This window comes from Xiphias gladius, chromosome 24 (genome assembly GCF_016859285.1).
Source record: "Xiphias gladius isolate SHS-SW01 ecotype Sanya breed wild chromosome 24, ASM1685928v1, whole genome shotgun sequence".
In the NCBI taxonomy this organism is placed as follows: domain Eukaryota; kingdom Metazoa; phylum Chordata; class Actinopteri; order Istiophoriformes; family Xiphiidae; genus Xiphias; species Xiphias gladius.
Window position 1 is genome coordinate 47,711 of NC_053423.1, and position 27,470 is coordinate 75,180.

At 40.1% G+C, this 27,470-nt stretch overlaps 2 protein-coding genes, 1 long non-coding RNA gene and 6 other non-coding genes across 12 annotated transcripts; 8 read left to right on the forward strand and 1 right to left on the reverse strand.

Annotated features, from left to right (window-relative positions):
• Window positions 1-4,015, reverse strand: snapin (SNAP associated protein). 2 transcript variants are annotated; one of them, XR_005706708.1, is made up of 5 exons: window positions 3,833-4,015; window positions 3,293-3,339; window positions 3,002-3,120; window positions 2,647-2,786; window positions 103-191 (listed from the first exon to the last, which is right to left on the reverse strand). XR_005706708.1 is itself a non-coding variant. In XM_040121789.1 (4 exons), the coding sequence occupies exons 1-4, from the start codon at window positions 3,946-3,948 to the stop codon at window positions 84-86; spliced, it is 390 nt and encodes a 129-aa protein (XP_039977723.1). In that variant the 5' UTR covers window positions 3,949-4,011; the 3' UTR covers window positions 1-83. The 2 variants fall into 2 exon arrangements, 1 of the variants encoding a protein (XP_039977723.1); XM_040121789.1 differs by lacking the exon at window positions 2,647-2,786 and having other exon boundaries at window positions 1-191; window positions 3,833-4,011.
• Window positions 3,980-8,993, forward strand: chtopa (chromatin target of PRMT1a). Its single transcript, XM_040121788.1, has 6 exons — window positions 3,980-4,271; window positions 5,518-5,607; window positions 6,730-6,880; window positions 7,768-7,942; window positions 8,108-8,254; window positions 8,433-8,993. The coding sequence occupies exons 2-6, from the start codon at window positions 5,543-5,545 to the stop codon at window positions 8,633-8,635; spliced, it is 741 nt and encodes a 246-aa protein (XP_039977722.1). The 5' UTR covers window positions 3,980-4,271; window positions 5,518-5,542; the 3' UTR covers window positions 8,636-8,993.
• A 2,196-nt stretch (window positions 8,994-11,189) lies between these two features.
• LOC120786146 lies at window positions 11,190-23,222 on the forward strand. 3 transcript variants are annotated; one of them, XR_005706662.1, is made up of 9 exons: window positions 11,190-11,260; window positions 15,431-15,500; window positions 16,428-16,455; window positions 17,086-17,130; window positions 18,156-18,217; window positions 18,727-18,770; window positions 20,133-20,195; window positions 22,626-22,679; window positions 23,005-23,222. It is a non-coding gene; the product is annotated as an uncharacterized LOC120786146 (long non-coding RNA). The 3 variants fall into 3 exon arrangements; XR_005706664.1 differs by lacking the exon at window positions 22,626-22,679 and having other exon boundaries at window positions 11,191-11,260; XR_005706663.1 differs by lacking the exons at window positions 22,626-22,679; window positions 23,005-23,222 and adding an exon at window positions 21,562-22,133 and having other exon boundaries at window positions 11,191-11,260.
• Window positions 16,938-17,009, forward strand: LOC120786968. The gene has a single exon (XR_005706802.1). It is a non-coding gene; the product is annotated as a small nucleolar RNA Z40 (small nucleolar RNA).
• Window positions 17,332-17,459, forward strand: LOC120786971. Its single transcript, XR_005706805.1, has one exon. It is a non-coding gene; the product is annotated as a small nucleolar RNA SNORA8 (small nucleolar RNA).
• Window positions 18,274-18,406, forward strand: LOC120786980. The gene has a single exon (XR_005706813.1). It is a non-coding gene; the product is annotated as a small nucleolar RNA SNORA18 (small nucleolar RNA).
• LOC120786970 lies at window positions 18,834-18,959 on the forward strand. The gene has a single exon (XR_005706804.1). It is a non-coding gene; the product is annotated as a small nucleolar RNA SNORA8 (small nucleolar RNA).
• LOC120786981 lies at window positions 20,252-20,384 on the forward strand. The gene has a single exon (XR_005706814.1). It is a non-coding gene; the product is annotated as a small nucleolar RNA SNORA18 (small nucleolar RNA).
• Window positions 20,810-20,942, forward strand: LOC120786982. Its single transcript, XR_005706815.1, has one exon. It is a non-coding gene; the product is annotated as a small nucleolar RNA SNORA18 (small nucleolar RNA).
• Window positions 23,223-27,470: the final 4,248 nt, after the last annotated feature.

Genomic DNA, 27,470 nt, shown 5'->3' on the forward strand with positions numbered 1-27,470 from the left:
TATGTTAGAGTTTTCTTTATTGATGTGTCCCTCCTGGTGAAGACAGTTCACAGTATTTGTTGTGCAGAGCAGGACAAGGAGAGTCAGGGTTTACTGGGGGAGCGGGACGTGAATACTCCTGAAGCCTCCAGCATGGTCTTTCTTCGTGCCGTCTCTTTTGCCACATTGTGGTGGAGTCGCCTCAGACGTTCCTGGGGAAAGAGTATTTAGGTTATGTTGCTGTTTGTATATTGTTTTACTGTTTGGTTTTTGTGGTATGTTCTGTTTTTAAACTTGAGTGGTTGGTAATTGTGCTGATGATATTAGTAGCTCTAGCTGTAATTGTAGCAGTATAGTGGTATTAGGGGTGGTAGTGGTAGTAATGTTAATACAATAGTAATATAAATAGCTGGTATTGGTAATTACTGCTGTAGTAACAATTAGGTGCCACACCTAATACTGCTACAAGTATTAGTTGTAGTACTAGTAGTAGTAAAGGTAGCAGTTGTAGTGAGGAAAGCTCTCTGATTCTACTGAATTCCACAAGGAGATAAATGGTGGGTGTAAAGGATTAACCTTTTCAGAAACTCCCAGGATCTACCAGGTAAACTTCTCACCTTTTAATAAAAGTGTCAGAATCAACATTGAAAAGACATGGAACCACCTTCTCCACCCCAGGGAGGCTGATGTTCTAACATAACAAAATTAACAAGGGACATGCACTCGCTTAGAACATTTTGAGGGCAGCCTGGCTGTGCATTTCAGGAAGGGGACAGACAAGATAAGTGCTAGCGGACCAGAGACTTTATTCAACAAACTTTAATATATTTCACAAAGAAAATTGTCAAAACTAAACACATTATGATCAGCTCTGCCCCTCTTTCTCTCTGTATTACAGAGACAGAGACAGAGACAGAGACAGAGACACACACACACAGAACACCCATTCTCCCCCCTTCCTCTGTAACACCCAGAGTGGTCTCTGAGATCAGCACTTTAGCCTCTGCCATAAATCATATGACATTCCTGAAGTGACATTCCACGATTTCCCCATTGGTTAAGTAATTGTCTGAATTAACTTTAATACACGTCTAACTATTCAGTAACCAAGTTAAAATTACTCAGCAAATGTTCTCATGAAATTTAGTTTAATTCTCATGTCAGGATTTTATAAAATTGCCAAGTTATGAAATGTAAAATTAAATGCATTGTTTACCGTGTGACCACACTGCCACCCAGTGACCATGGATACCTCTGCAGCTCTTGTGTAATCCTAGATGTACTGGATCTATGTCTCTGTAATCATGGTGACTTGGAATGCTTAGACCAGATTTTATTATATCGTAAATCAAATTAGTTGATAAGTTGTTCACAAATTAGCGGTATTGAGAATCACCTTGTTAGTTAACTGGTCCTGTAAACGATTCTGAATGATTCCTGGATGTGCCACATTGATTGTTATTCCAACCATATGCTTTCCTTTACATTATATGTAATAGTAATAATAATAATAATAATAATAATAATAATAATAATAATAATAATAATAATAATAATAATAATATAATGTAATCCATGTAATACACTGCTTTCATGCAATTTATGTATAGAACCACTGTTGATTGACCATAGTGATAAGTGAAGTGTGTGATTTTTTCGATTAAATTGTTTTACTTCACCTTATCTTCGGTTTCTCCTTTTTGCTTTTTGTCCTTCAAGATTTTTGTGTAACTGCTCACCAAGGTTCTTTTCCAGTCTTATTCTACCTCATCTAGACTGGTATTCCTGCCATGCTTTTTTTAATTCTTTGTTAGGCTGCATGTGTATTTTGATCTTTATCTGAAACCAGCCTTGGTTTGTTACTCAATACCAAAGTAAATGAACCTAATTTTTTATATTTTTATACTTCAGTCTCGCTTTGATTGTATTTTGGAAGTTTTGTTGTCCGGACAATGAGATTACTTATAAGACTATTTAAAAAGTCTAGTTAAAGAAAGTGAGTGCAGCAGAGCCTATCCCATTTCAACTACAACAGACCAAGAAACCAGAGACTGATCAACCTAATGAAATCTGTTTCTTCCCTTGGAGTTAGGCGTTCCAGGGAGCGCCAGCTCGCTGGGGAGCTGTTAGTAGAGTCAGCACTGAACCACTTCGGATCCAACTGTAAGGGGCCAGCTCTGAGACGACACTGCAAAAGTAGGCTAAACTTTACCTCTGCTGTCTTTGATAATGTCAGATAGTGCTTTGCATTCATCATTTTAAGTCCTAGAGAAGTAGATTGTCCTTTAGAGTTCTTCCATCTCTGATAGCTCTGAATTCTACACTTCATTCACTATTGCCAAACTAAGTTACCAGTTTATTTTATCATTCAAATATCACCTTTATTCATCTGTTTGATTCTAGTCTTTTTGTTATGTGTTCAATATTAATGCCTCATTTATTCAGATGATTCAATCAATCCTCATTTTGGTCCTGTGTATTTCTTAAAAGCAGGCTGTGATCCATGAAACCCCTGATGATGAGATTGATTAATTTGGTTGTTTTATTTTCCTTCGACTGGAGGTGATGCCCCAAAATTTCAACCACTGCAAATTTAGTGTAGTAGTTCTGCTACACAGTAGTAGTAGTTAGTGCATGCACTGGTACCAGTAGTAGTGGCACTCTCACTTAGCTCTGGTTTGGTCTCTACCAGCTCCCGAGGGAAATCTCTGGCTCTTTAGCTGCGAAATCCTCCACTATGTTCACCAGCTGGTCTCTAACTGTGTCTGTCTGCTGTTGCTTTTGTGCATGAGAGCTGAGTTAGCCAACTAGAAAACCAATCAACAAGTTGAAGTTGCAAAAAAAAAAAAAAAAGCTGTGTAGAACTGAGGGGAACTGCAAAATGGTGGTAATTCTCTGTGGGTTTGTTACTACAAGTGAAAATGTTAAATGTTAAATATTAAACATAGTAATTTTTAAAATATTGATAGTCCTGCTTTAAAAACTCTGAAAAGAAGTCCCACATGAAAAGCTGGCCACTGACCTGTGCATTCTGCAGTATGTTGTTTACTAGCACTACTCTGCGTCTTGCGTTCAGCAGTTTCTTTACATAAGGATCCAGGTCTAGAGCCACCTTCTGATGTTCATTTATCCTGCATAACTCTGCAAAGAATGTACATTACAAGACACACAAAACCAAAACCAATGGTTAGCAAGAATGTTATTTAATGTCACAAATGTATTTTTAAAAAGCTAATTAAGGATAACAAATAATGAAAAAATGTTAGCAAAACACTTGCATCATGGATTTAAAGGACATTGTACAGCGAATTACCTGTGGCCAGGCTGTCTATATGTTCTCTTAATTCTACCTGGCTTTCTCTGCAAAGAATAAAATAGTCACATTCAACCAACAAGATAATACAACATGAATAATGCAGTGCAAATATATTACTTTAAATGCAGAGCAGTGCAGGTTCATTTAAAAACAGGTAGTCTCACTGAAATCAAGAGCAACAACAAAATCAAAATGACAAAGGTTGCCTTTAAACTTCGTGGATATCTACAATTGCATTGTTTCTGGTCATGATTATAATTGTAGATATCCGGATATCCGTAATGGCATTTTGACCAGTAACAAGGCGTTTTAGATATTCAAAATTACATTATGGATATCTGGAATGTGTCTTTCATTTTGGATACCTGAAATTAAAATTATGACAAGTAACAATTTAAGCATCAGTTATATCAGTAACATGTCAGTTCTAGAACTGATACCAGCACCAGTCACGAGACAGACCCACAGGGCAGTTAGCAAGCACTGCGGAGGAGTGGAATGCAGACGAGGACTAAATTACATCCATTAAGGATTTACCTGACTGAGTGTACGTGCAGGTCGAGCTGCTGGATAGCGGGTTTAAGGAGATCGAACAGCCCTTCAGCGACAGCATCTTTACCTGAAGAAGTCTCCACTACAGCCGCCGCAGCCATTTTAAAGAAAGCGTCGTCGCCGCCGCCGGACAGGAAGCTACGTCACTGTGACGGTGGAGTCATAAGATCCTCTCCATTTTCTTCCCGAGGATAGGAGGGCGGACGGCAGCACCATTTTAGAAAGACGCGTCGTCAAACACTGTCTGGCATTTTAGCGTTATTGTGGCTACGTCTGCTTAGTTAGGAAGCTAGCACATTACAATTTCTGTTTAAACAGAACAATATAAGACACCCTGCACGGCTTCTCTGTGCTGCCCCTACAGCTGCTAAAGCTAACGCTAGCCGGCTGTAAGGCTTATCTCTCCACCGACGCAATATTCACTGTAAGTAAAAATTATTAGACATTTCAGTTATTTGGACTTCTTAAAAATAACAAAATACAAATATGTACAACTAGTGTTGATTTGAATATAGTGAATACTATTTAAAGTTTACGATGACCAAGCTGATTTGCTTTTGTTAGTTTGGCCGGTTTGTCGGGATCAAGAATGGTGACACTAATTTTAAAAGGGAAGCCTGTGTTCTTGACCCAGAACTATTTCACCAAATGGCGATGTCCCATTTCGACCGTGGTAGCTGTCCTCCTAGCAGATTGAATCATGTGTCTGTGAGCCGTCCACTGAGTAACTGGTTCAGTAACACTCATCTCCTCTGTAGATGAGTGTTACTGAACCAGGCGCTGGGTTGGAATCAAAAACTACCTGTCCTCGCGGCTCCATGGCACATGAGAAGGAGACACCTATGCTGTCTGTCCAGATTCCGCCACATATGTTTGTCTATCTGTGATATGTGGCTAGGCAGACGTTAAACGCCTGTCCATACCTACCCATTGGCCTTATTATCGGTTACTTCACAGACGATACCATTAAGGTTAGGTCTTCATTACTTGTTAGATAATTCATTTGCTTGGCTGAAGGTTAATATCATTTCTGACTAGTAAAATTCAACTCTAATTCAATCTGAATACTTTCAAATTCCTTATCAAATCTAATTATATTTATCTTCTGGCATTTAGATAACTAAATCCCGAAGATCCTTAATCAGCTTTTGTTGTGTGAGAAGGAGATGAGTGGCAGAAGATAGCGAATGTTGTTTAAATGTTTAGCCTGCTTACTTTACACCTCACAATGAGTTACTTGATCCAAATACTACAGATCCTGATTCAGAACTATAAAGTTGATAAACTCAAAATATTAAAGTTTCATTTAAGTTTAGTCTCAGCTGGTCATTTATCTAGAAACCCCTGATCACTGTTTTTGTCTTGTTAAACTACAGAAACAAGTCCACTCCGATCGTGCAGTGGTGTTACAGAGTGATGTTTTCTTTCCCTCTTGAATAATGTTTGACTGAGCACAGACACCAGTTTGCAGGGAGCATATTAACCAGACAACAGCAAAAGATTTGATTAGAATAAGTAATGCATACAGTCGTAATAACCCTGTGTCAGACACTTGATGTAATTTTTAACTGTCCTCTCTGACCCAATATATTGTAGTCTATATTTTACATACTTACCTTCCTATGAGTAGCAGTTGAACTTGTTTTATTTTCTGTCCCAACTTTTTCCAGGAGCCTGAAAGCAAGGTCTATCAAAATGAGTGCAGCCTCATCCCAAAAAGTTGTCCTGAAAAGCACCACCAAAGTGTCCCTAAATGAGCGGTGAGGCGCCACGCACCCTGTTAGACACCAGATGCAAGGGCCAACCTTGGCTTGTGAAGGTTCTAGTGCTCTCTACGGAAGGCTACTGTTGGGGACCGGACCCGACATGGATGCTATTCTGACTGTCCTCAGTGTGTGCACTGCTCATTCAACTTTGTTGTCAACATTTGTTGATGCAACAGCAGAATTAAATGTGATTGTAACATGGAGCAGAAGAGGCTTGCCTGAGCCAAATATCTTGTTTGAGCAGTGCACACACGTAGACAAGGGGAGAGGGTAGTGGTCATACTTGGTAAGCCTTGTTAAACCTATGCTAGACCAGACCACTGTCCTACAACTGCCTTGGCACTCCTGCTCCCTGTTAATTGCACAGTATACGTCAAGTATACACTGTTAAAGGGGAGAGGAAGGCTTAAACTACACCAGGGAGATGGGGCACCTCTTAATCCTTTCTGCCTCTCTCAAACTTTTCTCTCTCAAACCAGTGCAATTAAAGCACATGCTCCTTTATCCTTCTGCTCTATCGTCATCTTTCTCCTCTCTGCTCCAAGACTATAAGACACTGGGTACTCAGTCCTAGCTTGGACGTGACAAAGAACTCCCTTTCCCCCATCCATCTCTCCTTCCCTGCTTTGAGTCTTTCAGTGGTTTAACCATAAGTCACGGTCCATGCTGTAAGTGGCTGGGTGGCCAAGCACTCCTCGTGTCCAGGGCCTCTGCTGCTGCAGCATGATGACATCCCAGCCAGTCAGCTGGAGGCCTGTAAGTGGCAAATTGTGCTCCTCTTCTGGCACCTTCTGTTTGCTTCTGCCCTTCATTCTGTTTTTTCACTCTGGAGTTTCTTTTCGTTATCTTACTTTGCCTGTCGTCTCGTGCTTGTTTGAAAACACATGCTAAATTCAAGTATTAATAATTCTGGTTTGTCGTTTGATTGAGAGAGAAAGTGAGTGCCAACAGGTGGAACATAAGTCTTACATGACAAAAGAGCCAACAGAGTATGTGTGGCCACATCCGTAACATGAGAAATGACTTGATGTGGAAACCCTGCTTCCTCCTCCTCCTCTGTATATCCCCTGTCCCCTTCTTTTACTTCCTCCCTCTTTTTCCCTCCCACCTCTAAAGCTTCACTAACATGCTGAAGAACAAGCAGCCCACTGCAGTAAGCATACGAGCCACCATGCAACAGCAGCATTTGGCCAGTGCCCGCAATCGCCGGCTGGCCCAGCAGATGGAGAACCGGCCCTCAGTGCAAGCTGCTCTGAATCACAAGCAGGTGAGGCCAAAGATCAGACAAGCTGAGAGTCAGTTATCCTTTTGTGATATATGAAGTCATCTGAAGTAAGAAACAAAGTCTAAACTGTGTGATAATCTGAAAGGATCGATCATGGTTCTAATATCACATCCAGTTGGCACCCAGCTCTTAGTCTCCTTTAGCTCATTGTTTTTACATGCTACAGATTTATGTTCATAACTCCCATCAGTCCTCTGTAGGCAGCAGTTTCCAGCAAAATGGCATTTACAAACCCACCATATAGCACCAGAAGGTGGTGAATATAAGTTTAACATGTAGCAAATAAAGATCAGGTATTTTTTTTAAATAGTCAAGACCAATCCAGAATTAAGTCATTTAGTATTTCACTTCCAACAAAGTTGGGCTTCCTAGCAACTTTAAACCAGAAGTAGTGTTTTAAATCTCCTGCCAAGATAGTTTTAAACATTTCCAACAATAGTAGTGAGTCTGCTTAAAAATTGTTTGGTCTAGATAATGTAGAATTATGCACTCTGGCTTTAGGTGAAATTATAGGTTAGTTGTCATTAAATTGACTTAATAGCTTTACAGTATGGCTGAAACATGTCTGCCCCAAGAGGTGTTTCGTTCCAACTGGAGTATTGTTGCTGGCTCATCAGGATTTGTCTGTAGTACACTGACTGAGTTGGGATTCAGACCAGAACCATCCCCGAGTCAAAACAGTGTGTGTGATTGGCCAACGGGGCGTCTTGCTGGATGACACTGCATTGTGTTTTATCATGCAGGGCCACTGTTGGCCTGAACACCTGCTTAGGCTGACCTACCTGTAGGATGAATTTTCTTCAGTCTTGCCCACCTCATTTGTCTGACTTAATTTTGTCCTAACTGCATCCCTGAATAACTTGCATCAGAGTCTGAAGCAGCGCCTGGGGAAGAGCAACATCCAAGCCAGGCTGGGCCGGCCCATTGGGGCTCTGATGCGTGGAGGACCTGCTGGAGGCAGAGGAGGAATGCGGGGGATGACCAGGGGAAGCCTAAGAGGACGAGCCAGAGGAGGAGTAATGAGGGGAGCTCTGTCCCTGAGAGGTGTATATCCACAATTTCCCACAGTATCTCACCTGTGCATATGGCTCATATTCCAACAGTGTGCTCCTGCTGCAGCAGGGCTCCACTCTCAAGGCTCAAGATTTTTCCTGTTTAATCTATGTCCTGGGTTTGCATCGGGTGATGGGATGACTTTGTGTTTCACAGGGAAGAGAGTGTCTACAGGTGCCCCCATGCGAGGCCGCAGCTCTGCTGGCCGTCTGGCGATGCGTAGAGGAGGCCGCCACCGAGGAGGAGCTGCTGGCAGAGGTGGCGCTCTATCTCGAGGAGCAGCACGAGGAGTAGCTGCCAGAGGTCAGAGGGTTGCTATGTTATTTTTTCTATTGTTTAAGCATGTAAAATGATTGTACTTTTCACTTGAAGTGAATTATAATAAAGACAATGGACTACCTTGAAGCCACTGAGTTATTGACTTGATCAATGCTGTCCAGTCACCATTGCTGTGTGTGTGTGTGCGTGTACGTGTGTACAGGCCGTGGTGGACTGCGTGGACGTGGTGGTTTTTCTGGTCGAGGTGGTCGAGGCCGCGGGCGGGGCCGAGGTGTTGGCCGACCTGCTGTCACCCGTGAACAACTGGACAACCAGCTGGACGCCTACATGTCAAAGACCAAAGGTCACCTGGATGCTGAATTGGATGCCTACATGGCCCAGGCAGACCCAGACAGTATGGAGTGACCCTGAAGGACTGTGAATCTGAAGCACATGCAGAGTCACTGCAGAAATTTACAGCTGAACTCACACATACAGTGTAGTGTTGATGTGCTGAGAAATGATTGTGTTCATAATTTAGATGAGAGTGGTGACAGTCCAGGACTCAGCAGGAAATCAAGTTGTCATCTGAATGTGTTTCGACCAATAGTCCATTCTGCATCAACCTGCTCCTGCCAAACTCTTTTCATTCTGGAATAAATGTGTGAAGGGACCTTTTTAAACATTATCAAACCCTGCTGTCTATACACCCTCAATGCTTTTTGTTTTTTGTTTTAGTTTTTTTTTATGTGTATATGTCCTAGAAAAACTTTTTTTTTTTTTTTTTTTTCAATTTGGGACAACTGTAATGGCTTAAAACTGGTCGATGATCCAGATGATGTTGTGTGTTAACCTTCCGTTGAAACAACTTTTGAATTATACCTTTTGCTTTAAAAATTTTAAAGTTGATTTTTAGCGTTTGTATGCTCAGATCTTTGGGGATTTATTCATTGGCTTATTTTCAAAATGCAAAATTTTTTTAAATTACTTGTTGAAAAAGAATGTAAGCAAAATGTCTTTAAAGCCAAGTATCCATTTGTCTTTGTTTTGTATTTGAAAAATGTTGTACTTTGAAGTTTTGTTTTTTGCTTTTTGTTGTTCCTCAGAATCTTCCACCGGTCAGCATTCATTAGTGGAGTGTTGGCATTCTAAATTTGTAATTGAGAGCATTTGTATGACATTACCCAAGGCAAGTAAAATAGGTTTTAATTAAAAGTGTCAGTTTTATGAATTTTGCCCTTGAGTAAAATGTTGACCACAGATAAAGTGTAATGAGTTGAAATGTTTATCTCAGAGTTAATATTTAAATCAGACAGTAATGGCAAAGTCAAAAACATTGGCTCAAATTTGATCATTCCCCAGTGGACCTGGAAAGACCATGGCCTCAGTTTAGGGTGAAAATAAGGAAGTTCTTTAGTGACCTTATAGAACCCTTAAAAAGAAGCAATGTGTACTTGTGTCCCAGCATCATCAGTTACATACAGTTAAGTCCATAAGTATTTGGAGAGTGACACAATTGTCTTAATTTGCCTCTGCACCACAATGGAATTGAAACAAAGCCATCATGATATGACTGAAGTGTAGACTTTTAGCTTTAATTCAAGGGGTTTATTGAAAATATTGCATTAACCATTTAGGAATTATAGGCATTTTATATATAGTCCCTCATTTTCAGAGGCTCAAAAGTAATTGGTGAAACCAACATAAGTATAAGAATTATTTTAAATACTTGGATGAAAATCCTTTGCAGTCAATGACTACCTGAAGTCTGGAACCCATGAACATCACTGAATGCTGAATTTCTTCCCTTCAGATGCTTTACCAGGCAACCTCAAGCAACCTCAGTTTGGTTCAGGTCAGGTGAATGACTTGGTCATTGAAGAATATTCCATTTCTTTGCCTTAAGAAGCTCTGGTTTTTTCCTAGTATGTTTTGGGCCATTATCCATCTGTACTTTGAGCACTGTCCGATCAGTTTTGCAGCATTTTTCTGAATCTCATGCAGATATTATAGCCCTATACACATCAGAATTCATCCTGCTACTTCTATCAGCAGTCTCTTCATCAATAAACACCAGTGACCCAGTTCCATTGGCAGCCATACATGCCCATGCCATAACACTGCCTCCACCATGTTTGACAGATTATGTGGCTTTGGACCTTGAGCCCTTCCTTTCCTCTTCCATACTCTTCTCTTCCCATCATTCTGGTACAAGTTCATCTTGTTTTCATCTGTTCAAAGAATCTTGTTCCAGAACTGGGTAGGCTTTTTTTTTTAGATGTTTTCGGTAAAGTCTAATCTGGCCTTCCGTTTCTTGAGTGTTTCCAGTGGCTTGCACCTTGTGGTAAACCCTCGGTTTTTACATTCATGAAGGCATCTCTTGATTTTAGACTTTAAAAATGATAAGCTTACCTCCTCAAGAGTGTTCTGGCTAGATGTGGTGAAGGTATTTTTCTTCACCAAAGGAAGAATTCTGTGGTCCTCAACCTTTAGTTGTCTTCCGTGGTCTTCCAGGTCTTTTCGTGTTGCTGAGCTCGCCAGTGCATTCCTTCTTCTTAAGAATGTGTTTTAAGAAAAAGTGATATTTTTGTTAAATCTCTTGAATTAAAGCTGAAAATATACACTTCAATCAAATCTTGATGTCTTCGTTTCAAATCCATCCTGGTGGTTTACAGAGGCCAAATTAGAAATTGTGTCACTGTGCAAATACTTATGGAACTAACTGTCTCTGGGTGAAGAGTGATTTTTTTTCCTCTGTGGAAATGTTACCGTGACAGGGCTGCACTAAGGTGGTCTATATTTCGAAACTTAAAAAGACCTTCTGGCTGAAGGCAGGTAGGGAGCGTAATTTTTTATTATATGTCGGACCGATTAGGCATTGCACAAAACGTTTGTTCGTAGGATTTTCGAGTTACCTTGAACGCAGAATTGGTTGCCATAAAGCGGTGTCAACTGACGTAAGGCATCCTATAAATAATTTTGCGACACGAGCAGAGGTTCTCTTTCTAGTGTTCTCTGTCCTGGATGCCAGTTGGAGTTCGCCTGCAACAGGTAAACTTAAATAACTGAGTTATTCCCCGGACTCTGAACAGACACGGCACAGAATATTGAGAATAACTGCACACGGCCGCCCTGGTAAGGTACAAGTGATTGTATAGGACTTCGTTGTCACATTTAGGGCACCACGTTGTCCTCATTTAGCATGAGCGATTTAGCTGCCAGCTAGCTCGACGCTAACGGGTCAAATGGCTTCTCCAGACCTTCCGTTGAACAGGCGGCCTTACTGCATTCCTTTGTGGCGACACCTGTGTGACTGCTGCTGTAAATAGTAATAGTAGCCTACTCTAAGCATCTAACTGTAATCAGAATGTAGGTAAATACGTTTAATAGATCAAATGCAATAAATTCGACAGAAATAATTATTAATTCAATTTTATTTTTTACCTCCAAATCGTAAGAGGTTATCTCAGGGCACTTTTCATGCAGAGCAGATTTAGATCGTACTCTTTATAGTTATATTTACAGAGATCCAATTTTTTCCCCCAAGAGCAAGCACTTGGCGACAGCGGCAAGGAAAAACTCAATTTAACAGGTAAAAACCTTGAACGGAAACCGGCTCATGGTGGGCAGCCTTGTACTAGTAAAGGTGCTCTGCTTTTAATAGAATAATGGTTAAAATACAGTAATTATAAAATTCCAAATGAACGAGTCGTATCTAACAACGTGTTATTAATTGGTTTCACAAAGCATCACTGATTTAAATACAGTTAGAACTTGTTGACTTAAAGAGTGTCATGATTAACTTTAAAGTTCATTCAGCATTTAAGTTTATTTGGGCTAAGAGATACCATTTCATATTAAAAGTAATACAGGTCCTAATAAAATCAGTGGTTAAACTTTGGATGGTGTATAATTTTTGGCCTTTGTCAGTTTTTATTAATTACCGTAACCTTCTTTAAAGGACGTTATGGTAAATTAAAGTTAAATCAGGGTTATTAGGCAACTCTCAGGTGTCAGTGCATTAGATTTACCAGAAATAAAATTGTGCTGTAATGAACAGCAGAAATCAGCAAAAAACACATTTGACAGGTTGTTGAAAGACTCACTGAAGTGGGCGAGTAACTGAATAGGAAGAAAGTAAGGATCTCACTGAGATGTATACATGTATTTTCAGTCTCTCAGTGGTTCCCACTAATGGACTGAAGGAAGAACTGAAGTGGTGGCAGTTAGCCCAAAGATGGGGCTAACATCAAAATAGTTATGTCCCAGTTACCTACAGCCACCATGTGGTGAACTAACAATTAACAGCAGGTCTTATCAAACGACTCATTTCCAAATGGAGTTTCATGAACAGTCATCACCATTTATAACAAAACACACAGAAATCATTGCCTTTTAGGTGTTTGCTCATCCGATATATACAAAGCAGATATGTATGTATCTATAGATATAGATATATCTAGATATCTATAGATATTTATATCTATCTAATATAATAAAGTGGTTGGATGTAACAAACACGTGCTCTCGGTTTACCCATAGCCATTAAATTCTGGCAGGGCCACAGGCCTTTTGACTATATCTGCTATATATTTGTCCAATGGAAGTCCCAATGGCATACAAGTCCTGATTTAATGTTGCAAGTGTACTACCTCTGCAGTTCATTACATGAAATTAATGTATCTGGTACTAAGAGGAAATCAAAGGTAGCACACATCACTGGACACATGGGCCTTGTCATCATACTCAATTTGGCCTTGGACAGACCCTCCGCAACAACAGCCTCAGAACAGCTTGTAGAACAAAGACACCAATCAATAGCCAGCCAAAAAAACAGGTTCCAACCTAGAAAGCTTACATAAACTTTTAGAAAGATGTGTTGAGTGTGCCATCTACCAGCCCCACTTACCAAGTGTTCCTGCGTAGTCTCCCACAGACTCCAGCTCTAAATCCACAGAATGTGGGATGACCATGCATCCGTCAAGCTCCAGAAAGCAATCTCTTACTATCGGACAGCAGCCTATACCCATATTCATTTCAACTGAACTATCAGAGAAAAGGAAATCATTCATGAAAAGACCAATTATATCATAATGTGATGTACTGTAAGGTGTTTCCGCTACAATTTTCAGATAGTGGTGGTGGTAAAATGTAAACCAACATGATTGATTTTGAAAAAAACACCAACTATTTAACAATAATTGTGAAACCAGTACTGGCTTACCTACTTAAGTTAATAAAATTAAGTGTCTCACTGTGCACGCTTTACCTGCACGAGTAATTTGTCATTTACAGATACATTTTTCAGATGGCATGTATCTTCATCCTTGCTCTCATAGGGCTTCTTGAGATTCTCTGTAAACAGTGATGCTCCTCAGAATTAGCTAGTCTTTCTCTAATACCTCTTTCCTAAATTTTAAAGGCAAGTTAGATAAATGGAACAGTTAAAAGATATTTTGCCTTACCCTCTGATAATTATTCCTGCCATCATTGGTGTTTAAGTCACAAGGACTTGATGAAGACCTTAGGCCGTCCGGTGTCAGGTCTTAGTGAAAGGCTGGAGTTACTGCATTCTGTGCAGAGGTAGACAATGAATGGACATAGACACAGCTCTGTATATTATGAACATTACTTTTATTTCAAATTGAACTTGAAGGTTAAAATATCTTTTTAAAATCTTTTAAAAATGTCTTCACATATTTACAACCTGCAAATTCAAGGTGTGATATTATTTGATAAAAGGGGATTCTTTATTATTCTAGTGACAAGTATTTCAGCACCATTAAATCAGGGTAAGAATTTTAAAAGTACAAATAGTGTTTGGGGTTAATGTGCAGTGTTTTGCCAGCAATATAAAGATTTCTAGTTACCACATACAGTGAATGTTTTTCAAAAAAGACAAACTCTGGACATATTTATACAGACTGGCTCTTGACTGTACTGCAGACAATACGACTGGTCACTCACGTAGTGTCTTGGTCTGAGCAGCTGCTCCCAAATTGAAAGTTTTAACAGGAACTTTTTCAGGGCCAATGTCAGAAATATCAAGTAAACATATTACAGGAGAACTAATTAGTTTAGTAAGCAACAACTGTTGAGTTACCTTGGTAACTGCCTCTGTGACTTTAATTTATTGTAACATCAATAGCAGTTAGTGATCTTTATGTTGTTGTTAGCTATTCTGCACATGTTTGCACACTTAATCTTAGCTAGCATGGGAAAAAAAAAACCTTTTGGTTAAATATTATTTATAACTATTATTTTTGGCTCTCCTAAAACCAAGATGACATCAGCTTTACTGTTTAGGATATCAGACAAATATTGTAAATTAGTATAAATAACACAATTTAGATATTAAGACGTTAATTTGCTAATGTAAGATCATAAAAATAACCTTTTTACAGATTGAAAAAAATATGTTTACCTGTTTGCTAGGGTGTCTTTCCTGTGGCAGATCGTAAATGTATGCAAAACTATACCAAATAGCTTGATTACTTTAAGAATGGGAACACCGCATGAATAACACAAGGGGCATTGCGCTGTTAACCAAAGTTTACAACCCTATGTAATGATGTTTCCCATAGATCTAAATGCAGATGTCACTTCAGTCACTTCCAATTGAAACGCCAGCCAGTTGAGGAGTCTTTGTTACTGAAGCTCCTGCCATCTGTGCCCAAACAACGAACTCTTTCAAAGTCACTTAGATCTTCTCCTCTTGCCATCTTGATACAGAATCAGTCAACTGGGCCTGCTCAGCGTTTTTATACATGCCACAGACCGTGCTTTATATGTTAATTGCTTAATTGTACCATGTAGTGCACCTGTGCGGAAGCATCTGCATTGTTGTATGTTTCTCCACTCATTTATTCAGGTTTTTACTTTTTAACCTTTCACCTGTCTGTATCTGGACCAGTGTGTCTTACACCACAGAGCCACATTGCAGACTAGTCGGTGGGATTGTCCTGTGCAGTGGGCTGATCCAGGACAGCAGTGGCTATAGGAATTCAGGTTTTGCTTTCACCTCTGCAGTGTTGGTTGCTGAGCAGTGACAATGAGGCCTGGCACATTCATATTCACCTTCTGTATGCCAGTTTAGAAATACCCTGAAAATATACATCTCCTAACTAAGCTACAAGGTGCTATAGAGGCATATCAAGATTGAAACTTTGCCAGATGAAAAAAACAACTTTTTTTTTTTTTTTTTTTTTTTTTTTTAAACAGGATATGACATTGCTGAACAGGATGGGGGAGTAGTTACTCAACAGTTTGTGATGACTCTCTGGGACACGAGGTTAGTATATATGTTCTTGGTATTAGTCTTCTGACGAAACTAAATGAACCTTCTCTTCCCAAAATTACTTTCTGAACCATAAGAGTTTTTGGTACCAGGTTCTTTTGGTTCCTTTTGTATTTTAAAATGGTGACGCTTTGTACGTCGTATAAAAGCATGGGGCATCACGGAGGCACATTTTTATGTGCCATTTGGTAGGTAAGTGACGTAAGCAGTTGGAGCTTGATATTTTCTTTCATGTTGATGTGAACATGAGATTATACAGCAACAGATATTCCAGGGCAAGTGCTAGGCTTGCACAGGTTGCTCAGTGGTCCAAAAAAAGACTACTTCATAGCTTTTTAGTTTGGTATAGTTTAGTTTCTAACTGCTGACTTTGTTTCCCAACTACTAATAACCGCCTGAACATGGTGGTTTGACCAACAAATCTTCTCAATTCCTTTTTTTTTTTTTTTTTTTAAAGAATTGGTTGTCCTGCACCACTAACCGGCAGTAGTAAAATACTGGTTACTGTTGTGTTTTTGGTCAAAGAGATGTGACCTCAATCATAATTGACAGCATTGCCCACAACCCCCAATAGTACCCGAAACTAATATCACCTTGTGATCAGCGGCACCAGTTTAGGTCCAGGAACTCGTTCACAAAGGGTGTGGAGAGCAGTGGTAACAGCAGTACCCAGACAATGGATACATATTTCATTAAGTGATAGACTGTACACCGTTGTTGATTGTTGGCACAGTATGTCCTCTGGTCCTGGTAGGTGGGCCATAGAGGGCATACAGTGCATAGAGCAATTCATTCTCTTGCAACCCACTGCTGTTGACTCTGCAGCAGTGTTACGAATGGGAACTGACAGCTGTTAAATTTGGCAAGTTAATGTGTTTTAATGGCAGTGAATGCAAATTGTCCCATGTCAATGTCCTCCAGGTGCTGCAGAAGTCCTGTGGCCAGCTGGGTAAGTTCTATTACAGAATGTATCTACTGTTGACTAAGACTTTGTTCAGACTGCAGGCAAATCTGATTTGTTTTTCAAATTCGATATAGAGGAAAGACTGTTCGCAATGTTATTTGCAAGTGATCAGACTGGATTTGTGTGTGTGTGATTACTACGTAGGTGTAGCTACGCTGGTGAAACAACTTTCCAACACAGAACATGAGAAATGGAGGTCCAGCATCTCACCATCCAAACAATTGCACTATCAAGTCGCAGTACAGAATTTCTGTTGTTGTCCTCCATAGTGCCAAAAAACTATACTCTTGGATAGTGCGCTGTTAGTAGCAGCATTGATTCTGCTCACTCCGTCTGATATGGTATTGCACTGAGTTCCAAAAATCACATTTCATGTGATCCTCCACCCCAGACTTTATAAAACCAATCCGGATACAATCTGGATATGCCAAAAAATTGATTTCGTCTGGCAGTCTGAACAAGGCCCAAGTGTTATGATGATTGGCTAAATATGTTCAACTGCTCTGAAGTGTGAGTGACAGCTGCCTCTCTGAACAACACGCTACACTGATAACTGCATATGTTGGTGGTCCTGGAAACACGTTCTCACCTTTATCCTGCCTCTGCATCCTTCAGTTGTCCTCACTGTCCTGGCCTTCAGCATTGATGCAACAACATAATGTAAGTACAAAGGGTGTGTTGACATCACTTTTTCCCATTACACCACTCCTAATTGGTAAAACAAACCGATAGGTAGCTGCTATAAATGGATACAAATGTGATACTTGGAGGAGAAAACATTTTTTTTTAAAGTAAAAGCCGCCAGCATCAAGTTGTGTACAACATACAAAGGAAAAAAATGACAGACAAGTTCACAGAGACAGCACTGTATGGTATCTGCAGCCAGTGGGTTGATCAGCTGGTTTGTTCATAAGTCAGTGCTAGACAAACTCAACATCTGGCATCGTTGGTCTCTATATGCTGCCTGTGTTTGGAGTCCTGGTATATTTGTTGAAACACACTCATTTTCTTAGAAGTTAGTGTGTTCATCACATATCAGTACTTATTAACCCATAGGAGTACTCAATACTCAGCAGTTGTCATTCAGTGTTTGAACTGGGACTCTTGATTGTTTGTAGTGTTAACTAAAAGCTGTTAGCTGGGTAAAAATTCAGGTGTGAATTTGCTTCTTCTAAAGCAAAATTAGGGGTACACAGATGCCCCTTTCTCCTAGTTCTGAACTGGGATCCAGGATGATGCGGAGTACTGTCTGATACAATGATTTGTTTTGTCTAAAATCTGTACATTTCTGGGTGTGGAACTGATTAGGATCATTCTTTATCTATGTGAGGTAATATGAGACCAAGAAGTCATTACTTGTCTCTAAAAGGGGAAAACCGTGCGTAAGAAATGCGTGTTTATGCAACTAATAACAAAACAGCATTATGAAGGCTACTGGGTTGCATCCTTGCAGTGTCCTCCATATAATCGAGCAGAAAATGTAAGCAAAACCCACAGGCATGCTTTGAATCTCCTAATGGTAATTATTGTAATTAATCAGGACACACATCACAAATGGGCTGATTATAGACTTCTAAAACACACAAAGCGTAGTTCAAAAGAAGTGTCCCTGCACCAATATCTGCATGTGCTTCTGGTCCTCTCTAAACAGATTTCTAACTCTGTTGTACTTAACTTCCTCCAAGTTTGAGCTGCAGCAAAGGCTAGCCTCCCAATCCCAGACTTCAGCAGAGCTTCGACAACTAAGGTTTGTGAACTGAAAGCAGCTGGAAGTGTTTGGATAAGTGGTTTCTACCAGTGAAACATGAGGTCTATCCCGACAGCCTTTAACTATAGGGCTGTGTCGTTGGAAATGCCTCAGAAAGTAAATCTGTAGTTTGGCTTTACCCACATGTTCACTACCATGAGCATGGTGGGATATTACTGCAGAACACGTGAAGTGACAGTATTCTGCCAGTTTGACTAGTAGTAGCAGGCAGGCAGTGCCACAGTCATATTCCCATATTGAGGTTGGTGTTTGACAAAACATTCTAATCAAGACATCTGTGAGCCACAGGAACCCTGACTGCCCCTCTGATACAGAATAAACAGGCTGAAATCTGCCAGATTTCACACAGAATAATACTGAGGCCAGAATCTGTGTACCTTCCGAGTTTTTAAATTTCAACTAGTTGAGGAAAGAAAGATGTCCCTCCATTTAAAATAAATTATATGAGGACTTGCAAAATTTGTTGCAAACATGTCATTTGTCTCTAGGTCACGGTGATGGCAGAAACATGACTCATGCACTTGTGACAGCGGTAAGTTGGTTTGTCTTTGCGAGATTACAGAATCTGTTTAGTGATAGGAATTTTTACAGGTACAGCACTGTATGGTATCTGCAGCCAGTTGGTTGATCAGCTGGTTTGTTCATAAGTCAGTGCTAGACAAACTCAACATCTGGCATCGTTGGTCTCCATGCTGCCTATGCTTGGAGTCCTGGTATATTTGTTGAAACACACTCATCCTCTCAGAATCTCTTCTGATTTTAAAAAGCTGTTTTCATGTCTTAGGTCCAGCATGCATGTGGTTTTTAGCAGAGAGCTCTGATGCAGGAGAAAAGGGGAAAAAAGTTACGATGATTTCAGACAGATAATAACATCTGTGTTCTCCATTTTGAATTGGCGGCAGCAGAATGTAACACCGCTGTTGCTGCTCCCCATGTCCTCCGACCCTACCAGCCTGTACAAGATAGGCTGCTGATATCTGCTCTCCATCTGGTGTAATCAATCATGCAGCTAAATAGTGATTTGGAGCTTAAAACCAAGGAAATGGCTGGCTAGCAATATGACTCATTTAATATAGCAATTTTTACTAACTAATATCATAAATGGTGTATATTGCCCATGACCAGATAATCAGACTTTGAAACTGATGTTGCTTTAATACTATTCCATTCACTGAGTCTGCTCTCTGCTGGTGAAGAGGTATGACCCAGGGAACTCAGATACTATAAAATCAGCTCCTGTATTCTACAATTTTCCCTTTGGGATTATCAAAGTACTCTTTTCATCAGTGTATGTCTCTGTGGTTGTCATGGTTACATAGTGAGCCGAAGTAGTGAGTTGAAAAAGTTGAACCATCATGAACTCGGAATGCAGCGGCAAAGAGACGTGCGTTTTTGAAAGCCTGTGCGCCAACCTCGGGTGTGTGTTTACATTGAAAACAATGGAGGCAGAGGTAGCAACCGTTCTGTCTGAAAGAACATTAGAATATCCTCCTCCGCCCTCGTTTCAGTTAACATATAATAAAACTGCATCATCTGGGGCAGAGCAAGACAGCTGACTGATAACATCTGTATTTTATGGTCATATCGGCGGACAAAATCAGCAAACCCAGATCAGTGATAACAGCTGCGCTGTGTATTCAGATATGTTGTCATTTTGACTGATGGCTCAGTGAAAGTTGGAGACAACAGATAATTCTTAACTGTTACACAGCCCCCAACCTTCACTGAGAAGCTTCCATCATTGTTTATTAAAGTCTGTTCTCCCTGAACGTACTGAACCACCAATCTAGTTTATACACTCTGGAGGCCGTTTTGTTTAAAGATCAGTTTATTGGGGGAGTAATAGCCTGCATGTGCTGATGGTCAGACACTTAAATCCTTATTGTTCTTCCAGGTTTGAGCTGCAACAAATGCTAGCCTCCCAATCCCAGACTTCAGCAGAGCTTCAACAACTAAGGTGAGTGAACTGAAAGCAGCTGGAAGTGTTTGGATAAGTGGTTTCTACCAGTGAAACATGAGGTCTATCCCGACAGCCTTTAACTATAGGGCTGTGTCGTTGGAAATGCCTCAGAAAGTAAATCTGTAGTTTGGCTTTACCCACATGTTCACTACCATGAGCATGGTGGGATATTACTGCAGAACACGTGATGAGCAGTGAAGTGACAGTATTCTGCCAGTTTGACTAGTAGTAGCAGGCAGGCAGTGCCACAGTCATATTCCCATATTGAGGTTGGTGTTTGACAAAACATTCTAATCAAGACATCTGTGAGCCACAGGAACCCTGACTGCCCCTCTGATACAGAATAAACAGGCTGAAATCTGCCAGATTTCACACAGAATAATTCTAGTTTATACACTCTGGAGGCCGTTTTGTTTAAAGATCAGTTTATTGGGGGAGTAATAGCCTGCATGTGCTGATGGTCAGACACTTAAATCCTTATTGTTCTTCCAGGTTTGAGCTGCAACAAATGCTAGCCTCCCAATCCCAGACTTCAGCAGAGCTTCAACAACTAAGGTGAGTGAACTGAAAGCAGCTGGAAGTGTTTGGATAAGTGGTTTCTACCAGTGAAACATGAGGTCTATCCCGACAGCCTTTAACTATAGGGCTGTGTCGTTGGAAATGCCTCAGAAAGTAAATCTGTAGTTTGGCTTTACCCACATGTTCACTACCATGAGCATGGTGGGATATTACTGCAGAACACGTGAAGTGACAGTATTCTGCCAGTTTGACTAGTAGTAGCAGGCAGGCAGTGCCACAGTCATATTCCCATATTGAGGTTGGTGTTTGACAAAACATTCTAATCAAGACATCTGTGAGCCACAGGAACCCTGACTGCCCCTCTGATACAGAATAAACAGGCTGAAATCTGCCAGATTTCACACAGAATAATTCTGAGGCCAGGTCTTAAAAGAGAAACTGGTTCCTATTATAGAATTCAGTCTAAATTGTCCAGTTTCTATGCAGGAAGACTGGCTTTAGCTCAGTCACATCTTCCTCTGTACTTTTCAAATGATGGCACTTTTTTTTTTTTTTTTTTTTTTTTTTTTTTTGTACAAGTGAACCATCAAAGAACATGTTAAAATAGTGAAAAAATGTGGTATTAACAGGAAGGTTTTTTTTTATTTTATTTCTTGGTTTAAGTTATGCAATAGATGTCATGTAAACAGGGCATCTAGATGAAGCAGATTTGCACCCCCCATCCCTGGTTAGGCTTTTAAATTCTTAAATCAGGTGGGGTTTTTTTTTTTTTTTTTTTTTTTAATACAAAAGGAAATTTTTCTGATGATATGCAGCAGTATTTTTATACTTTCTTGTTATTTAGACACTAGGTTTGTGGGAGGTGAACTGCACCTTTCCTCCACAGAGGACGATAGCAGGGGGCAGAGGCAAAAAGCTGCAGTCAAGACAGTTTTCCAGCAGCCTTCATGGTCGGTACAGGAAGCTACAGAAGCAGTGACATCCGATTAGACCTGAAGATGTTATCGGACCAATCTGCATGCTTGTACTCAACCTCCAATAATTGTTTTGATGATGATCTTCTGTTTGACCAGGGAGCCCATTAAAATGCTATGATCATTGTGACAGGGTTTATGGATCAACCTCCATATTAGACGAGTTCTCACCTAAAGCAGCCATCCTATCAGTTTGCTGCTGTGTATGAATGATCTGACCAGAGTTGATTGCTGGGCCTCTCAAGCTACATAAATTAAACATTAATGTTGAAAATACAGAGGAAAGAAATACAAGACAGCAGTTTTTCATTGTTGATCTGTTTAGTTTGTTATTGATCTATCAAATGTTTAGACTGTTGGGGCTTCACATGTTATTTTAAGAAAAGTTGTGTTGCTTAATGCTTTAAGAATTAAATCAGTAATGTTCATATTTTAGACTCAATCTTTGTCTGCAGTCTGAATTATTGGTAATATAAGTGAGCTTATTCAGCGTCGTCATTTATTCTGTTAAAGGAAATCTTGATTGTTCAAAATCTCTCCGATCAAACAAAAAATTACAAGATCCTATAAAATGTCTTTATGTTGATCCAACATATAAACCAATCAGGTGAGAGGCAGGTGTTTCCCATCCCATTCCCTGTGGTCTTGCAGTTGGTGGAGAGCAGCAGCCTTGATCTTGTGAGGTTATCATTGCCAACGTTTGCATGACGTCAGAGCAAGTCGGGATTAAGTCAGACAGAAGCTGACAGCTACATTGTGCAGCGATGGCTGATGATCAACACTATTAATGACATAAATTTTAATTGTCAGAACAAAATACAAAATGGGAGTAACACTACGCCTGGGCTTTTGCAAAGATAAAGGAAAGATGAAATGAGAGTAAAATGAGCCAAAATAAGGGAATTGGAAAGTAACGGAAAGTAATTTGTTTCAGAATCCTGAAAGCATCTTGTCGACATTACATGAGGAGTGTCAGCAGCCTTTCTCTGTAAGTTTGCGTGTGTGTATGTGTGCGTGTGCACGTGCCTACAGTTTTGTTTGGGGTTGGTCATATACCAAGGCTTTCAGGATTCTGTGTTCCTGACTTGCTGTGGAGTTGACCAAAAAGAAAACACCCATCCCAGGGGTCTTCTGTAGCAGTCTGCTGAGAAGCCTTGCTGGGAACATGACCTGTCGTTGTTTTACTGGCAGTTTCATGGTGCCATCTGGAAACACATTTGATATGTTCAGTTGTCCAATGAAAGTGCTGCATTAGTGACTCAAGCACCTCGGACGTGACCGTTACATAACCTTTTGCTTGCTTTTATTTTCAGAAGCAGCAGAATGATGCAGAGCTGTCAGTGAGCAGCTGCAACGACAACTGCCCGCACTGTGAGCTGCTGACACACGTTTTGCAATAAATGTAACTTTGCTTTTTGAGAGTGACTGCATTTGGTAAAAGCAGCTGTGTGTTTACTGCATTAGATTTAGCCTTGTACTTTTGCTACTGTGTACTCTAACTAATAAAATTTTATAACTCTCCTCACTTTTATTCTCTACTATCTTTGAATAAATGAGAATTCAAAATGTGTTTTTAAAAAGGCATATGTGAAGGATGTGTAGGCCTAGTTGTACATGTCCCTGCTACGAGTAGGCTTTTGCCACTGGTTAGGGGAATCATGGCAAGCCAGCAGCTCTTCCACAGCGTCTACAACATCTAACTGCCTTAGTCGGACTCAAATCTTACTATAGTGCAGTTATTTTATGAAGTGGACCGATACTGGCAAACTAGCATCATTTCCTGGGCCCGAATAAATACTGCTGAGACCAGGTTGACGTTTCACTGAGGTGGCCCTTTGTACTGTGAACTGCTGCTTCACTTCACGAGACATTTGTACATATCAAGAGTCATCTCAGTGATAAGATTAATTTATGTTTGTACAGGATAGAACAAGCTGGTTGTATACGTTAATCAGTTTTTAGCATTTTGATGGAGAGTTTGGTAAATGTAGAGACCTTGCATATGGAATTGGTCAATATTACTTGGAGATAGAAATGGTTTTCAAATTATTTAAAACATGGTGTATTGTAAGTGATTTATCTGATCTGCCGATAGTGCCCCATACTCCTAGGATGGTGCGGACACGTCAGATCCAAGTTGAAGTGGTATATTTCCCCCACTAGGGAGCAGTATGTTTCCACTAGTTGAATGACTGGCCCCTGTGGATGAGTTCAGGTTTGGACATTTTTTATTTTTTTGGGTTGTGTGACAAAAACAATTTTTAAAATTCCAACATTTTGAAATCTTTACAGAGTAAGTTCTTTACTTCTGTCCATCCATATGCTTAGTATGTCTTGAAATGTATGAGCCCATGGTCCCTGGTTGGTTTGTGCATGTTACAGCATCCACCTCTAGCTCTTCCATTTGTCAGTCACTCTGCCCCAGCTGACTTGTTGGCTGATGAACCTGCATCCATTTCATTCCTATATCTGACTTATTGTAGTTTACTGATTGGCTCTCAAGCACATCCCTCAAACAGTTCCTTCCCCAATAAGCAAAACACCCAGACCAAGCTATTACCACCTGATTAAATAAGCCTCTCTTTATCTTCAGTAATTTGTGACAGTACACTCAAATCCTATATGCTATTTTTTAATTATAGGAAGTTCGGCATCAGACAAGCCAGTGAGCACAAGTGTGAGTTAGGACAGCACAGTTTACCTTCAGAGCAAATAACAGCCTCCATAGAGTGCCGCAGGGATGATGTACCATCACTAAGCTTCCAATTTATAATTTGATTGAGCACGCTTACCTCTGCTATAGAAGCCATTCCTCTTAGAAAGTTAATAATAGTTTCCAAGAGTGCGAGTTTAAACACAGGCTGTAAAGGCGACTGGTGACTAGATCGGTTTTCATCTTTGGTGTGATGACATTTAATGTCCCTGACCATCTTTGTAGTCTCATTTAGCTACTTGTTAGCAACCAATTTTTTTATGACACACAAAAGCTTAAAAATCACGAGTGGGTTATTTACTGACATAATTAATGTCGTAGAGTAAAATGCGAAAATATCTTGAGTTTGTGTTAACCACAAACCCTTTTTCCAGGCATCCACCCAAAACCCATTCAAAAACTCGTCGACTTCGGGACATGCAAAAATGCTAACTTATTTCCGGGCTCTAGGACTCGTTCCTGCAACCCTCCTTTCCCTGTGGGGTAATGATGATGTAGGCCAACATCACTGAACTGCTGGCCGGCTAGCCTGTCATTTTAGTGGTTTTGAAGATAGCTGTTCTTCTTTCTGGGATGATCCCGACCTGCTGAGAGCAGACAGCTTTCATCCTACCAGAGTAGGCGCTGCTATTTTATCTACAAGTATAGAGAGGTGTTTATGGCAGGTTTGACATTAGAGACTTAGCGCTGGTGATTAGAGAGCCTGCTAGGTTCATAGGAAATAAGGTTTTCGAGTCCACTAGTTTGGAAAATAAGTCCATACAGTAAAATCCTTCAGTCCTCAAATTCAGACTATCAAGCTGATTACAACATTGAGACAGTCTCCCTCACCCAATGTATTACTCACAAGTTTCCTAAATATGCAAATCACCAGGAACTAATCACCATTCCCACCTCTGGTGGTAGTGAAGAGTCTCACAAAGCATCTGATGCAATTCCTTAAAACAGGATGACAATTGTGTCTCCACATTGTCAGGTGCGCAGGCCTTCGAAATCCTCTACTAAAAAACACGAGATGTCTTATCCATATTAATACTTCATCTACTGCCACCTCTAAAAATTATGAATGACTTGATTCTTCAGTTATCAGCAAGTGTATTTTTAATTTAAACTTCAAACTAGATATTACTTTTAACTTGATTGAAGCTGTAGTATTAAAACCATTATTTAACCGATATTTTTGGTTTCACCCAGTTTGTGTTTGAACTTACTCACTGCAGTGGTAACACTCTTAACCTGATTCTATCCCATTCTTATGGGATAGAGGTGTCTAGTCTGACTGTCTCTCCCATCACTTGTTATCTCTGACCACTGTCTTAACAAATTTGAAGCAATACCAGCCTGTCCTCATAAAATTCATTCAACAATACATTGCAATGTATTTACCACTCGACACATTGGTCACTCAACTTTAACTGCTCTTGGTGAGTGATTACCAGTGGTCCTGGCTCCTTTCACTGTTGCCCTGGACCCTATTGAAAATTGTACCAGTGAATTAAATCCAGCTCTGTCTATTCTCCTGGATTTTGCACCTCTCACCACCAAAGTAGACAGTCAAAGAGGTCTACGCCCTAGTTTACTGAAGAAACACATGCTCTAAAGCAGGCCTGCAGGAGAACAGAGTGCAAATGGCACAAATCAAAATCAGAACCACTCTACCTCCAGTGGCTTGAAATACAAGCGTGCTCTCTCCACTGCTAGAGCAGCGTAGTTCTATAACTTAATCAATAACAATAGACATAATCCTATATTTCTGTTTGATACTGTAGATAAACTTACTGAAAAGTAGCCGTCTCTTAACTTCTCGCCCTTTAGGTTCATGCTTTTCTTGAATTTTTCTGTCGTAAAATAGATGAGATTAGATACAAAATCAGCTCTTCTTCTCCAGCTTCTACTGCTGAACCAGTTGAGCACTATGTTGAGCCCCAGATATTTTTTGGTCTAACAAATTTTGAGATTATATCTCTGGAATCATTGTCTAAACTGGTGTTGGCTTCAAAACCAAGTGGTGATGTGTTTGGAGTAATAGCAATGCATTTGATTCTGTCTCTGGATTAAGTATTTTAACAGCTACAGCTAAATGACATTTAATCATCAGATGATTCAGCACTTTGATATATCTTGAATCATAGTCTAAGCTGGTGTCAGCTTCTAAACCCACAACCTGCCTTCTTGACCACCTGCCAGCTAAACTCTCCAGAGATCTCTGGCCAGTTTTGGGACCTAGAGTGGTGAATATTGTTAATTTATCATCGTCTACTGGCACTGTCCCCACTAAAACTTAGAACTGCTGTGGTTAAACCTTCAGTCAAGAAACCACACCTTGAACCAGGGTCTCTAAACAACTATCGCCCAATCTGTAACCCTCCATTCTTTTCAAAAGTACTAGAGAAAGTTGTCTCAGCAGCTTTTGGCCCAGCTGTCTAATAATCTTTTTGAACTTTTTCAGTCTGCTTTCAGGGGCTGTTACTTCACTGAATCTGTACTTACTGAAGTCTTAAATCATCTTCTGCTTTCCACCGTGTCCTATTTAACTTCTGTGCTTCTGTTACTGGATCCCAGTGTAGCTTCCAATTCCATAGATCATTGTATACTCCTAGACTGAATGTAAAACAAATTTGTCGTCCACGGACTGGCCCTCACCTGGTTAAAGTCCCACTTATCTGAAATAACAGTGTGTCTGCTATAATAATACTATATCAATATATTCCGATATGAACTATTGGGTACCCCAGGGCTCTGTTCTTGGCCCTCTGCTTTTCTCTTTATATTACACCTCTTGGCCAAATTATTAGCAGTCATGGAATTAATTTTCACGTTCGCGTAAAGGCTGGTGACTTTTTTCAAATTATGAAATTAGAGGTCTGTTTTTCTGCTTTGGAAAGCTGAGCTCAAAATGTCCTGCTCCTAAATTTAGACAAAACTGAAATGCTGGTAATTGGCCCAGCCCAACATAGACACCACTTTGATCAAGTAACATTAACTTTTGATAACTGTGTGATTTCTCATAGTCTGACAGCTTCTTGGCCGTCAGTCTGGGTGTCACATTTGATCCTACTCTCTCCC

Bases quoted from the DNA above. Each gene is read 5' to 3' on its own strand.
- snapin (XM_040121789.1), bottom strand. From the start codon at position 3,948: ATGGCTGCGGCGGCTGTAGTGGAGACTTCTTCAGGTAAAGATGCTGTC. The intron at 3,121-3,292 runs GTAATTCGCTGT...CATTCTTTGCAG, and splicing joins TATAGACAGCCTGGCCACAG to AGTTATGCAGGATAAATGAA. The intron at 192-3,001 runs GTCAGTGGCCAG...CTCTTTCCCCAG, and splicing joins ACATACTGCAGAATGCACAG to GAACGTCTGAGGCGACTCCA.
- chtopa (XM_040121788.1), top strand. From the start codon at position 5,543: ATGAGTGCAGCCTCATCCCAAAAAGTTGTCCTGAAAAGCACCACCAAA. The intron at 6,881-7,767 runs GTGAGGCCAAAG...AACTTGCATCAG, and splicing joins CTGCTCTGAATCACAAGCAG to AGTCTGAAGCAGCGCCTGGG. The intron at 7,943-8,107 runs GTGTATATCCAC...TGTGTTTCACAG, and splicing joins GGGAGCTCTGTCCCTGAGAG to GGAAGAGAGTGTCTACAGGT.